General features: G+C 35.3%; 1 protein-coding gene across 1 annotated transcript in view; it reads left to right on the top strand.

Annotated features, from left to right (window-relative positions):
• The first annotated feature begins 381 nt into the window (after positions 1-381).
• Positions 382-16,493, top strand: part of LOC139123815 (alpha-mannosidase 2x-like) — a 37,907-nt gene continuing 21,795 nt past the window's right edge. The window contains 3 exon segments of the mRNA XM_070689967.1: positions 382-823; positions 16,104-16,298; positions 16,300-16,398. Of these exon segments, the coding sequence (XP_070546068.1) occupies positions 707-823; positions 16,104-16,298; positions 16,300-16,398 (411 nt within the window). The 5' untranslated portion in view covers positions 382-706.

Raw genomic sequence — 16,493 nt, 5'->3', positions numbered from 1 at the left:
CTTTTTTCGTAAAACGGTACTGATGGTTAAGACATACATTTTTGCAACTTTGCTCAATAACCTGTTTGCACTCAAAGTGTGTTCTAGGGTTTGATTTTGACCCAAAAATATGTTATTTTTTAAAGTCACTTAGTGTAAATCAGTGCTCCACTCTGAGCATACAATATCCAAAATATTCCATCATTTAGATTAAAAGTTTTGACCGCATTTCCTTTGATTTTTGCTGTGTTTATTTTATCACGGTCCGTGTGGGCCGTGATTTTATGCAGCATCAACGTCTCAACTGTATAATGTGCATGCTTGGCTTCCAGCCCAAGCTATACAGTATGGCGCCCTCTTACGGTTCACCATAAGCTCTGACGTTTTCTAACGACCCACAGTTTCGATGACGAAATACACATCTGATCAGACTTGTCGTCTGGAACCTGTAACCTCACAGCCTGTTAGCGTTTAGGTCGACATGTCCACAACAGAATGAACTCACTTTTGTTCCATTTATGGCTTGTTTGAACCCATTTTATTCAGGCTGGCTCCGCTTTACGTCAAACAGATCTATACCCGGGTTCTGTAGGTGACGCCGAGAAAATATTTGAGCTGCAAGAGTTTCCAGTTCTCTACCAGACGGTCAAACAACATTGTACACGGCCAGCATTCTTCCCCACTTCCGTGATAATATCATTTCATGTTGACACCTCGGTACTACAAGATGCGGCGCTACTACGCGGTTTTGGGGACATCTGTCTTCTTCGTTGCTATCTTCTCTATGTATTTACTCCTCGATCAGGCCGCCAGTGGACCCGGAATAAACAGCCAACTCCAGGAGGTAAGCCATGTTTTATGAAACACTACACGGTGCTGTGTACACCCATAGCCTGTCTTGTGGATGTGCAGATGTTCGTCGTGTTTTGACACAGGTTGGAGTCAAAATATATGATCTGACGTGGATGTACAACATATTGTAAATCTATTAGATCGCCAATCACGTGAGTACTCCTTCGGAAGGCCCACAGCAACGTGCCATGCTTAAAATATAAATATTAGAAATATTATAAAATGAAAAATTTCATTCCCTCCAAGTCTGTGGTGCACTGAGTAAGGGGGTTAATTATTAGCCATGCGCCCACGCTGCATGATAAAACTCCGTGTAGCATTGATACTATAAGTGTGAATATGGTATAATACAATTAAAAACTAACAGCCACACAGACAACATGTATCTAATATGTTAAGTGCTTTCATTATATTCGAGAAAGTGAAACATGAATTTAATCAAATATGGTAAAAATGGAACAAGCTGGAACAAACCTGACAGACACATGTATACAAGTATACACTTCTTTTACTAAGTGTTATTCTGTATCTACGAATGCATATTTCTCATCAGCAGAAACAACAACAACAATGACAACAATAACAGTAACAATAGGAATAAATTAAAATCTTTAATAGCTTTCAATACACTAGTTTTCATTAGTGAAATTTTTGATGGCAACAGAATATCGGTGACAAAAACTAGTGTGGTTAGTCAAGTTTTGATACCACCAGTTTCCATCATTGATAAAGTCCGTATTATTAGTAACAATGACAGCAACATCACAACGTTAATAATAATGATGTTAACGATAATTATGATGATAATTGTAAATGGTACGCTAGATGTAATCCCAACTTGAACCCCAATGCAAGCTACAAACAGGAATCTCACAAACACTGTGATGCAGTTGCTTACCTTTTCCTCTCAGACATCATTGCAGCATATTAATGGATTCCAAAACCAGAATTTGCTGGTTGTTGTGGACGCATTGAAAAACATGCTGTTACCTACCATCTTGTGATCCATATGGTATTTTTTTTAAATTAGTTCACTTTTTTCTCAAAGTGTGCATATGTGTATGCAAATTTTACAAATTACAGTGAACAGAGAAAAGTAGTTCAAACAAAATTCACCGACTTTATCTATCAAAGGTCTTTGCATTATAGAATCAGTAATTCTTTACTGGGGAAATTTACTTAAAGCCGCACTTTTTAATCTCAGGTTCTCGCATTGGTGGAGTTCTCCTCCTGGTCAAACATTTGGCCAATACGATGTTTGATTTCTATAACATTAATTTAACAAACTGACCTCGACCTTTTGTCACCTTTTGCTAATCCTTCAAACAGAGTTTATACAAGCGTTTGATTGACGGTACATTCAAATCGCCAACTGTCATTGATTCCCCATCACAAACGCTCAAAATTCTTAAAAAATTGTCTTCAGTGGTGTTAGACTTCGAATATAACCACAGAGTTCGATCGGCAGCAACTTCGCGCTAACCACTTGGCAGTCTGTCTTCGTTTTTGCAGCGGGGGAAAACTAAAAAGTGGTATTTTCTGGAGCGTGTGCCCGCGTGTTGCCTGTTTGGTGTCCACTTAGACAATGAACGGCATTGAACGCCGCCATAGCTTCGCGTCCTTTTAAAGGGAGGCTCCGCCTTTAACCTTTCGAGTGCTGTAATTTTCACCCACCAAAATTTAGTGCAAATTTTACGAATTTTATGAATTTTTTATAATTTTTTGATAATTTTGGACCAAATGGACACCACATTTCATTTGCTACAGTTTTATCTCAAAATTTTGGCAAAAATCTGAGAAAAATTGACTGGGGTTTATTTTATAAAGGGGATGAAAATAGACTTTGGCGCTCAAAGGGTGAAGGCCAATTTGAAAAATGTTGTGTTTCCAGCAACCCAACCAGGGGCCAACTATGTAAAATAGCCTGACCCCAAAATTTTTTTTGTATTTTCAAAAATCACACATAATTTTGCCAAACTTTGCTGCTTCTTAGCGGGTCACGCCTAAAGAAAACAAACAAGTTCCTGACCAACCCACCCTATTTCCTGAGGGCGTACTAACGGAAACGCACAATATTTTTTAGGTGCTGACTGACCTGTATGCATAATATATGTACAGTACATGCATGTATGTGGCATGTGTTGCCATATTGTCATTCTCCAGATCCCAGTACTGCCATTGACTGAACAGTGTGTGCTACGATCTATGGATATTGTATTAACTGTCCATCAATAGCTTGTTATGGTAGAGTCAGATTTTTCATTCACCAATATTATTAAAGGGACAGTACCTCTTAAATTTGGATGACTTTTTCATTATTTTTATTGTATATGTCAAATGCAAGTTCTTGTCCTCCCCCTCCCCCCCCAAAAAAAAAACACTTGTCGAAACACCCACTATTCAGCTTGTCAACACACTGTCTATTGTGTAAAAATCTAAATGCACTTATTGAATTCTAGTCTAAACCAGAAGTCATATGTCAACTATAACAATGCAGTCTACACATAATAGGCTGAGTTGACAAGCTGAATATCAACATGCTTTGGGGAGTAAAACAAGAAATATTGTCGACATTTAAAAAAAAAATAGTGGGAAAAAACATCAAAAGTTAGCATTACTGGCCCTTTAAGCTCCTTCATCTGTAACTTTTGATCTTTTATTTTTTTGTTCTGTTTTAAAATCCTTTTTCTTGACCTACTTCCAAAGTCATGTTGATATGCTTGAGTGTTCAACGAGGCGACGGAGCCTGATAGTGTGTAGTGTGTGATGTTATTGTCATGCCGCAGTGAATTCGTGTTCGGACTAGAATTTATTTGTCAGGGATAATATTGTACACAGTGTGTTGCATTATACAGTAAAACATCAGGGAGATGGATAAGAAAGGTTGTTACTTAATAATACTAAGAAAATACAATCAATAGTTATAGCAACATGTAGTGTCCCTGTAAATTAGATTAGAAAGTGATGTCCGTAGTATCAGTGTATTTTCACAGAACCAAAGTGTATACTTACAGACTGATTATTACTCCATGTCCAAGCAAGCTGAAACTTGACTGTACAGTGGAGTGATAATATGTTGTATGCTGCTAATATCAATGTCATTATTTTAAACTCCATGACTGGTGTAAATGGTATTTTATCTGTCTTTGATGAAAAACAGCCAAAAAAATGACAACTGTCCCTGTACCTAAATCCAGATAATACCATTGTTTGAGATCAAAGAATTTTTTAAAAAGTTTCCTGCTGAAGGTCGTGACAGATGAGTTTGTAGACACGCTGTGATATGGCTCAATGCACCATTTGTAAATTATAAAGAAATTCATAAACATAACGTTCGTTAAAGATGTTCACACTATGTCGTGCTTCATTATTTGTCATAGCACGACTCACCATTGTCTGAAAATAGCAAATATAAACACTGGTACCAGCGTTATTCCAGATTTCTATGTGTCTTTTTTGTGTGACTGTACATCTTTTTTTCATATAATTACACAGGCTGGTAGAGCATTAACCCTTTTCCTGCCAGACATTATCACTTCCCCATCTGCCAAGTCAGTAAAAAGCAGTATTGAGCCAAAACCACATGTATTTTCACCCACTTGGCTTGGTATGCTATGGCAGCTTTAGCCAGTAAAAATCATGTTTACAGTATCTCTGTCTTCAGGGACCTTCAAATCTTAAAGTCTTTGTTAAAATGCACCTTATGAGACATGTTTTGCATCACTAGTTTTGATGTTGAAATATGAACTTGTCGGGAACATAAACATATGCACACACAGATACACTCACACAGACATACATGTACATACATACATACTACATACATACATACATACATACATACATACATACATACATACATACATACATACATACATACATAAAAAATATACTCACTAAGTCTCCAATTTTACAAGTAGTTTTCCTTTGATCATAATGTAACATTGTTGAATTTGTTTTTAAATTCAAAGACTTTATTATCAGTATACATATTGATTTCCAGATTTTAAACAACTTGTTGCATTGTGAAAAGCCTTTGCCCTGATTCACACAGGCATTCACAAAATCTTATAAGTTACATATTCAGATACTGTTTAATGTTGATAACCCTATCGTGGCTTTCACATATATCATACTTAACTCCTGCCATGCTACATGTATGAAGGCTATAGGTTTACAGATATAATTGAAGGGACAATACACCACAGGAAATCGCCGAGCAAGTCTCGATATGAGATGACAAGGCAGCAAAATTAGGTTGCATCATTCAATTTCAATAAATGCTATGTACAGAGAAAATGATTATCTTATAACCTTTTTCAATTTCGAATGCCCTACATGTTTTATAAATATGCGTGACAGCTATATCTCTGTACTGTTAGTAGTGTTGGTTTTTCAATTCCTGTAAGATTTTAAGGCCAATCGACAAATTTACACAATAATAAAATGGCGTTTCAAAATAATGTACCGTTAGAAATACATGCCATGGAAAGTTGCAGGCTTTCTGTATTACTGATATTCCTAATTACAGAGCAAATTTGTACTGAGTATAATTATTCTTGTCGTGTCTGTTGTTAATACTGGCAAACAACAATGGCTGTGGCAAATTATATTTGTTTTATATGTTAGTGTGTGTTTTCTTATGTCAAGCTTGACCTATCATAGCATGAAGGAAAGCAGTCATTCGATTGTTATCTACAGAAATGCTTGGAAGTCTTGTACATTTTGATGCTGATTTCCGTGGTCATGGCGACATCAAGTAGCTGTTGACTGGCATGTGTGTGACAAACAAATTCATGAACATTTTAATTTGTATATTTGCAGAGTATGGCACAGTGATATGGCTGTAATTTGTCATCCGCATATCTGTGAAAGTCACATGATTTTTTGCATGCTTATTTGTGTATCATGTCATATAAGTGTTCAAATTCATATAAATGTTGATTTGTGTATTTTAAATAAGTCCTATGCATTTCTGTTCACATATTTTCGACAAGTATACACTTGTGGTATATCATCACTGTCAGCAAGCACATCACAAAACAATGTCTGACACACTTTAGTGTGACACTGTCCATTCAAACTTGTGTTAAGTGATAATTTTGCTCGAAGATTTCAGTCTCGGAGTGACGAAAGTCATTGTTGGCAACCAAGAAGTCAATAAGTCGTCTTGCCTTGCACAGTGCTGGAGCTATCCCATGATCCGTTCTGATTTGTAACATTGGAGATACCCCAGACAAGTGTAGCTTTCTCCAATCTGCACTCAAAAATTCACTGATTGGTCCCGCAAGGAATTGAAACAAAAATGAACCAATCACAAACAGCCATGACAGACAGCTTTATGATGTTGACCCTCCCTGAATAAGCCAATGTTCACGAATTAAGTGAACAAGTACAAACTGTGAGCATAAAATTTTACAGGAAATATAACTCTTATCCCAGCAGATTTATCTATTCATATAAGGTCACTTGTCAACACCAATAAAATATGATAAAACACATCCCCTGGTAACAAACTTGACCTTGTGAAGACCATTACGGACATGTATAAACATGCTTTTCACTAAGTCTCATGCTATAGTAAGACATATTACACCAACATGATATCCTCATTGAAACATGTATCCCTTTTCATGCCAAGTTCATATTTCACCATCAGGTCAAGTTGGTTAAAACTAGCAAATCAAAATATATCCCATATATAGTGCATTCAATAAAGCCTTGAAGATTTGAAGGTCCCTGCAGACATATATGAACATGACTTTGACAGACTAAAGTTGCTATGACATGGGAAGTGATACTGTCTGGCAGGTAAAGGGGTATACTTGTACATGAGTGTAGAGAAATACAGACCCAAAACTTGTAGTTTTGGGAAAGCCTGTAGGCTATTTCACTGCAACTAGTGTACTGGTATCGTGTGAAGTAATCATGCATTGTTGGTTGGTAATTGCATCAACACCGGTCAAAGAATATCCCTACCAGTGTAACCTCAGAGGGAATTTGAAACAAAAACCCTCAAAAGGTATTTCTTGTCATAGAAAACTGTACCCCTCTTCCTGCAAGACAGTATCAATTTCCCATCGCCAGTTGGTAAAAAGCAGTATTGAACCTAAACCATACAGATTTTCACCCACTTGGCTTGGCCAGCTACAGCAGCTGTAGTTCTTCAAAATCATATTTAACCCTTTAGCACCAAAGTCAATTTTGTCATCTTTATTAAATGTACCCTGGTCAATTTTTTTCAGATTTTCCCCAAATTTGATAAAACAAACTGTAGGCAATAACAATTGATGCCCATTGGGTCTAAAATTATCCATAAAATTACAGAAAAATTCATTAAAACTGAAAAAAATTTTGCACTAAAATTTTGGTTGGAAAAATTACAGCACTCAAAGGGTTAACAATATCTCTGTTTTCAGGGGCCTTCTTGTAATCAATATTTTGTTAAAATGCACCTAAATTGGTATAAGGGATTACTTAAAGAAATTTTCAGAAATTCTAAGTAGTTAAGAAATGTTAAAAGTTATAGGACACATGGATCCCTATAGATCTTATTTTTCAAGACACATATTCTACATTTACTTCACTAAATCCTGTGAAATTTCATTGTATGAGCTAAGTAGCAATAACTTTTATGATATCACCACTGTTACATCAGCAAACCTTGCAATTTTATAAGTTAGGATATGATTATTCTTGTTATAACTAAATCATTTTCACTGTCATTATCTTTGGCCTTTAAAGTTTCCAGAGAAGTGTTTAACCCTGTCAAATTAAGTGTATGTGTTTGGAAAGTACAGATATTGGCAAATGCTGTTATTTGTACCGATGTAACCATAGTACAATATTTATAAGAGTCATGTGCAGCAATGTTTGAATAACCTAAAAGAAAATTGTTTTTCACTACCCTGTTCAAATCAAAGGTTGATCTGATTCCAATCAAAATTTGCACCAATGTTTTACTCAGAAGGTACTGAACTCAAAAACTGTTTCTCATAGTGAAAAGAATATCACTTCAGAGAAAACAGAAAACAATCTAGAACCTCAAAATTGTAGACACACTTTCAAAAATTTATGCAACAGATTTTAAACACAGAAGTTTCGATCAGAAGACTGCCACAATATCTGAAGGCCCCATTAGCTGTGTTTCTTTGCATATTGCTTACCTAAACAATATCATCCAATCTTTAGGGAGGTGGCTTGGATTCCCATTATTAAGCCGTATTGTCTTTGGAAATGTCACTATATGTATTTCAATCCTTTGTGATGGATGTACGGTAGTCCGTCAATTAAATTCAGAGTATATTTGCAGTGGCCATATTTGGGTTGCAACTCAAAAGTTATTCTCCAGATAAAATCTAAGTTGTTCACCCAATAAAATCTAAGTTGTAAGCAAATACCGTATTTGAACAACGTTCTGTGGTCAAACTTTGGTAAGCACTTGTACATAAGTTACATTTGATTTCAAACAATCTTGTCAAAAAAAAATACGAAAAGATTGTGCAAATGGGTCTTTAATACATCCTGTGTGCTAACCGTAGAATGCTGTTTGTTGAAAAATCATTGAGGATTGAATTGAATTCATTTGTCAACAAAACCGTCACAATTTTACCCAGTGCGTGTGTCAGCATGTTTAAAGTTAATACTGTGGATTTCAACAATCTTTTGGGGAAACAAGCAGAAAATATTTTTATATGGAGAATAAATAATGCCAAACATATGGCTATTTTCCCAGCAATGCTCACATACAAATGAAATTGAAACTATTTTTACTTAATAAAAATAATATTAGCAAGCATTACAGCTATTGTTCCAGTATTAATACAGATTTCAATGAGATTGAAAACTACATTGAATTAGGATAAAAGTCTGATATGTCATTAAATGAATTTAATATACCATTACGGAAATTAATTTACTATTAACCCTTTGAGCGCTGTAATTTTTCCCGCCAAAAATTTTGATGTAACATTTTATGAATTTTTATGTAATTCTTTCATAATTTTGGACCAAATGGACATTATATTTCATTGGCTACAGATTTTTATCAAAATTTTAGCAAAAAATTTGGAAAATATTGACTGGTATACATATGATAAAATAAGGTGACAAAATTTGACTTTGGCACCCAAAGAGTTAATAATTCTTGAAAGCATTTGTGTGCAAATGTAAACATAAGACATGTACCTGTATGAATGCATTTAATGAACATGTATATTTGTAAAATCCTGTCATAAGTACATAATTGAAAATCTAAGAGCAATTTTCATGTATATGATCTAATATCGTCAGTTCAGAAGAACCTGATTTTATCAGTCAAAGATGATGTAATCCTTGAAAATTGAAAAGACAGTCTGACCTAGGCTGGGCATAAGTGGTTGTCAGTTGCAGTAAGTGATGAATTTGTTCTTTCCATGAACAGAAGTAGATATATGCTATGATTCATTGATTTGTACTAGCTACACGTTTAACACTCTTAACACTAGAAAACTGTTGACAATGGATGCTTGCTATATTGAAATTAACCAGATTGGAATTGGCATAGCAGTAGGTTTTGGCGCCCCAGGTATGTGTGAAAGCCACAGGAATGGCCATTTTATGTGTGCCTGCACAGAGACAACTGATAAAATAAACAATAGTTATGCAAACAAGCACAGCCTGGTGTGAAAGTGAATGACAATGCCATACCCTTCGGGAAATGGTTTCTGCCATATCACATGATGAAAGCACTATGCTTGGCACTTTTCCCTATGATTCAAAATACATTAAGTTGATGAAGCCCTAAACTGCAACTTCAGCCACTATTTTATCCGTTTTGTTAAAAAATCATGGTAGTTATAGATGACGAAAATGGCTTTTCATGATCAAGTGACCCCAAAGCTAGCACATATGTAAAAATTGGCCTCGGTGAACTTCCCCTTTAATTTTTCCCAAGAATTCACACAGGGTGTCATGGCCATGTATTTTGTAAGCCATGATTAATATCCATCCCACACCAATAATAATACATTCTGTAAAATCAATTTGACATTGTCTGCATTAATTACAACGTGACTCTAGAGGCAAAGTGAAATATTTGAGAATAAAATAGTATTAGTACCAACAAAACTGATTACATTCATTCAGTCCCTTCCAATATTTAACCTGTAGAGTGGCAAAGTCAAGTCTTGTTGTCTTTATACAACATGATCATGATTCACACAATTTTTTCAGATTGAGACAGTATTTTCCATATTTTTACCAAAGTTTTGATAAAAATCTGTTATCAATGAAAAGTTACGTCCAGTTGGTCCAAAATTATTGAAAGGTTGCAGAAAAATTTTTTGAAAATTTGTAAAATGTATTTTGGTTGGGAAAAATTACAGCACTCAAAAATTACAGAAAAATTCATACAATTATGTGAAATGGTCCATCGAAATTTTGCGGGAAAAATTATAGCACTAAAAGGCTGTGACCCTGAGATAAAATTCTGTTTTATGCTTGTTGAAGACTTCTTGTCAACAGTAACAGTCGTACAGGTTGGATAGTGGACTGATTAATCATATCGATGCAGTAATCTCATTTATGATATTACTTTTATTACACATTTATTGCTGTAATATGATGTCATAATGAATATGCATGTTCTGTTTATCAGTTGAAATGGCATAGATGAACAAACTGTACAGCCAGTTCATGAGCCAGTTCAGTTGCTATTTTGCCCAGTCCTCTTTGCTTTCGTTCATCCAACAGACAAATGAATTATTCAGATAGAAACTATGAAATCTTGACAGATGGGCAAGTGAAAAATGAAGCTAATTTTATGGTTTAGCCTCAGGGCTACTCCAGTGTTCTCCACATCTTTTAAAAAACACAGGGATTCCAATTTTATGGAACAGCCTTCCGATTGAGGTTTGTCTCTCTCAAGCCTGCCAAGTTTTAAATCAAGTCTTAAAACACTTCTTTTTAGTTCTGCTTTTAATTGAACTTGTCCTTTGTATCGATGTTTTTGTTTTGTTTTAAAATCCTGTAACCTTATGTAATATTGAATTTAATTTACCCAGTGTCTCTGATCACACTTTTTGTGTGGATTTAGTTGCTTTGTAAATAAATAAATAAATTATTATTATTATTATAATTTGCATAACAATATATAATTTGCACTTTCTCTTGTTGTGAAAATGTATTCTTTTGGTACAGTTAATAACACATGTACAGACTGCTCCAAAATCAGAGGGGTGGCCCACCCATGAAAATCCCCTTGTGGAAAACCTTGTGAAGCTGTGGAAACCACTGATGATGTGTCAGTACTCAATATATCACAAACGACCTCAAAAGAGGGATAAAACTGCAGCAAGTGAAAATGAATACAGTAAAAAATTGGCCTTTATGAATGCATATACAAGACACTGATATCTGTAGTGTTGAATTAGTGAAGAAATATTTTCACAACTGGTGCATGCATATCTAGAATGCGTACATGTATGAAATCGTATGTTTACATAGTTTGACAGATGTCAGATAATGGTATATAACCTACATATAATTATGTATAAATAATGTTGAGTTACTTGCATGATGTAAAACAGCTGTCATATATTGAGTACCCTAAAAAAATTGGCCGACCAGCGAAAGATAAAGTACTTGTTAAAAGGCGGAGGATAAAAACTGCAACAAGTTAAAACAAATACAGTAAAATACTGACTGACCAGTTGTGAAAATATTTCTTCACTAATTCAACACTACAGATATCAGTGCTCTTCTTGTATAATATGCATTCATAAAGCCCAGTGGTTGCATTTTTATGCTCTTGTCCTAGGGATACAGTCATCGGAATTACACTCAAGGTCATATGGGACCCATACGACCAATGTAAACACTGTATCCAAGGTACGATGGTGATTAATGACAGTTAAAACATGTCTGTCATAATCTACATTGTATAATTGAAATGTTGCAGCTATGATGATTAGGTACATCTAGATATCATGCACGAAATACATTGTAAACGAGAAACTCCCACAGGTGCAGTTCCAGTGACTGTTCCTTTTAAATCATCCAATGTCTCTCTCAGTGTTTCTAAATTACATCTTTCACAATAAGCGGTGCCTCTGATGATATGTACACAGTGAGGTGGTCCATTGATGTGGAAAACATTGTATAAATTTAAGCTTATTTTGTACAGCGCCCTCGTCGCTGCAGAACAGCATTGTTACCAGCAATGTTGTGCTCCTTTGAAGTTATATCTGATTTGTAGATTGTCATTGATTACAGCAACTTAAGGAGTAAGAAACAGTGTCTATACTCTACCTGATTGGCTATTTGAAATAATTGTCATTGATTACAGCAACTTAATGATCAGAAACTGTGTCTAAATTCTACCAGATTGGCTATTTTGAAATAATAGTCATTGATTACAGCAACTTAAGGAGTCTGAGACAGTGTCTATACTCTACCTGATTGGCTATTTGAAATAATTGTCATTGATTACAGCAACTTAATGAGTCAGAAACTGTGTCTAAACTCTACCTGATTGGCTATTTGAAATAATTGTCATTGATTACAGCAACTTAAGGAGTCTGAGACAGTGTCTATACTCTACCAGATTGGCTATTTTGAAATAATTATCATTGATTACAGCAACTTAATGAGTCAGAAACTGTGTCTAAATTCTACCAGATTGGCTATTTTGAAATAATAATCATTGATAACAGCAACTTAGGGAGTCAGAAACAGTGTCTATACTCTACCTGATTGGCTATTTTGAAATAATTATCATTGATTACAGCAACTTAATGAGTCAGAAACTGTCTAAATTCTACCAGATTGGCTATTTTGAAATAATAATCATTGATAACAGCAACTTAATGAGTCAGAAACTGTGTCTAAATTCTACCTGATTGGCTATTTTGAAATAATTATCATTGATAACAGCAACTTAGGGAGTCAGAAACAGTGTCTATACTCTACCTGATTGGCTATTTTGAAATAATTATCATTGATAACAGCAACTTAGGGAGTCAGAAACAGTGTCTAAACTCTACCAGATTGGCTATTTTGAAATAATTATCATTGATAACAGCAACTTAGGGAGTCAGAAACAGTGTCTATACTCTACCTGATTGGCTATTTTTAAATAATTGTCATTGATTACAGCAACTTAAGGAGTAAGAAACAGTGTCTATACTCTACCTGATTGGCTATTTGAAATAATTGTCATTGATTACAGCAACTTAAGGAGTCTGAGACAGTGTCTATACTCTACCTGATTGGCTATTTGAAATAATTATCATTGATTACAGCAACTTAAGGAGACAGAGACAGTGTCTATACTCTACCTACCTAATTGGCTACTTTAAAATAATTCAATATTGAACTGCAGCGTGCTCTGAAGGTTATATCTGATTGGTCGATTGTCACTATTCACAGCAACTTAGGTGGTCTATTTGTATTATTCAATTATAACGGTAAGATTCAACCAACCAATTGGATAACAGCTTCCGAGATGCTGCAAATTAGCCCAAAAGTTACAATGACTGTTAGCCAATCAGTTGGCTAACAGCTGTTGAGATGCTGCACACCAGCCTAACTCGTAGGCTGTTGTTACAAAAGGGACTCCTGAAAGCAATCCGGGTCAGCATGAAAACCCCACAATGGCAGATATATTCTTGGATGCATCCCAAAATATTTGTACATTTGAATTATACATTTAGTGTACACTATTTGCATTGCAAACGACAGACCCACACAGACTCTCAGTAAATCCATATGAAGTAGCTGACTGCTCTAGTTTCAAATTAAACAATCTGAAAAGGTGTATTCGTACATGCTTTCAGGTTGCTATTATGCCATATCAATCGAAATTGTTATTTTTGAGATGCAATTTATTTGTTTTTCTTGTTTTATATAATGTTTAGTTGTATGTTCATTGTGTCACAGTCAAGTTTTTGAAATTTAGCAGTTGTTATCTCAGCAGAGACAGTGTTTGTCAAAAGAAACAATGACTGATAATATTTGTTTTTGTTGTTCCATGAAAGAAACACATTTTCTTTGTCTTTTCCCTAAAGTGTATTGACATAATACATAGGTATTGTCAACGCAAAATACAGAGTACAATATGCATTGTTTTTCTTGACAAAGAAACTTTTGTCCCGACTGAAAATCAAATGCTAGAAGTAACACCAAACATTACTCACATACACAATGTGTTGATAAGTCCCAGATGTACAGTGGCTGTTTCTAGGTGACTGTTAGAGTAGAGCAGGAAGATGCGTGTCACAGACATAAACAAAACAATGGGAAATTTATGAGCAGTTACTTTCATGCAACACTGACACTACTCATAGTTGTGATTGCTGTAACCAGATATAGAAACCATTTTGTGAGATACTTCACCCTATATAGCACTTCCAGGCAAAGAACACTTTATGTCACAATATTTTTCATGCTACATGTATCGTGACGGATATTTCTTTCAAGCTAGCTATGTCACCATCCTCTACACATTCTACCAGTAATTGGTATTCCCCAGACACAAAATTCCTTACAGAGATTGATGTTTGTCCTTTCTTACTGTTGTTTTTTTTCTCTCAATATTTTTCTGACTTCCTCAAGTAATAACCTACCCTCCCGACATCTCTGTCCCCATGATTCTCCACAAATTTACAGGGTTTTTTTTATCTGCAAGGCTAACCGGTTCACATCAGCAACCGATATACTGGTACATCCTCTTATTGCAACCTGCTCAAGGCAAACAGTGCACGTTTGTTTACATAGGCATCACTATTTATTTAAATTTTGTTGTATTGATTGTAGAGAAATCCTCTGTCAAATGTTGTCAGGTTTTATTTACTGAGAACTGCGTTGTTACCCATGAAACTATGTCAAAGCAGAACAGTGCTGAGCTCTTAATACTTTTGATATGTATAGTGATGTTTGCTTTGCTGGAGCTTTGATATGAAATATTTTGCAATTAGATTATTGTTTGTTAATGTTTGTTTGTTTAATGTAAACTGTAGTGAATGATGGCTGTACATAGCATTCAATGGTAATGTAAGGAGTTATGAGGTCTATAGACTAATGCTCCAAGTCTGTAGGCAGATAAGTATTAAAACATAATAAATTGAAGGAGGAAACATCAGCAGACTGTTGCTCTATAAATTGTAGGTTGTTTGTAGATTGTGTGGTGAACGCCTTGACCCACCTTGGCCAGCCAGTAACTCAGCTGCCGAGATATGCCAGGCAACTTGGGGCCAGTCTATGAGGTGTACTGAAATCAAAGGAATGGGCCCATACTTTTCAAAAAACACCACTGAGGGCGCTATTTTTATCACCAGCTGAATATTTCAATGGACTTGACCACATGAAACTTTAATCAATACACGGCTAGTTACTGTGACAAGTACTTCAGCTAACATTAATCTAACACCTGTCAAAAATTGCGATTGAATGTTTTAAAGAAGGTATTGTATAGATAGCTCAATGAAACGTCTTTGCTGATGGCAATTAATTATAAATCTGGAAGGCTCATCACATTTTTTCTGCACACAGTTGCTTTTAAAGATTAACTTTTCTCTCATTTTCATTTGTTTCTCGTTGTTGTTCTCACCTTAAATTTTAAAAATACATTTGTGATTCCCCCTACATACATAGAAATAACCGTACCTTTCCCATGTCTCTGTCCTTATAGCTCCCTGAAGTCTACATTACAACTGTTCTTTCCGTCAGTCCAGACACAGCAACCTCCACTCCAGTTGCTGTTCTTACAGTCTGCTTTAGGCAGATAAAAACATCTGTATTTATAAGCGTAATTATTTATGGAATCATTGTTGTGTCGTTGAATCATTGTTCTAAATATCTCTCAAATTTACTTCTGTTGATGGTACAAAAGATGATAGTTGTGTGTACTTGGTAATTATTAAAATTACATAGATATATAATATACACTCAAAATACAGTTTACAGTATTTACTACTATGTACAAATATATATTTATCATACCGAGTGCATCCTAGTCCTAGTGTTGTCTTTGTTGACGAAACAGAAACAGGTTTGACAGATGTTAAGGCTTTCTTTAATAAATGGCCTAATTGCTTTATCACTTTCTCAGAAACTTGTCCCATGGTAGCTTTAATTTCAAAGTTGGTTTGTGGGTTACTGCTATGGTGAAATATTCAATCATACATAAAATTGTGTGTGTCAATATTTTTAATTTGGTTCATCAAATTACCTCATATTCCAAGCAAATTGGAGTAGTGCAATTGATGCTATTTTTTGGCATTATTGTTATTCAGGGTGAATTATCGGTATTGGAAGCCAAACTGCAGAACCTGGAAGAGAGCCTGGCCAAGAACAGAGACACCATCAATCAGATCAGAGACACAGTCAATCTCCTAGCTGAAGGGAAAAACCAGCCAGTAGTACAGATGAACCAGCAGCCAAACCAGGTCAACATCCATGTACCGAGAACACAGAGACACGGCCATGGATTATGGAGATGCCGTGAAGTATAATGGAGTGGCAGCAAGTGTGGATAAGGACGAATGCACGTTTGGTGATACGCCGAGTGGAACTTCAGCTGATGTCAAGGTAAGAATTATGTATGTCTCAGGGTATGTACCGCATTGTGTAGTCAGCCTTGTGTTACAATAATAATTTCTACAAAAATATTATGAATAATCTCA

The sequence above is a fragment of the Ptychodera flava genome (assembly GCF_041260155.1).
Source record: "Ptychodera flava strain L36383 chromosome 23 unlocalized genomic scaffold, AS_Pfla_20210202 Scaffold_23__1_contigs__length_28996876_pilon, whole genome shotgun sequence".
Taxonomy (NCBI): Eukaryota; Metazoa; Hemichordata; class Enteropneusta; family Ptychoderidae; genus Ptychodera; species Ptychodera flava.
The sequence above is the reverse complement of the archived record's forward strand: the minus strand, read 5'-3'. Positions and strand labels throughout refer to the sequence as shown.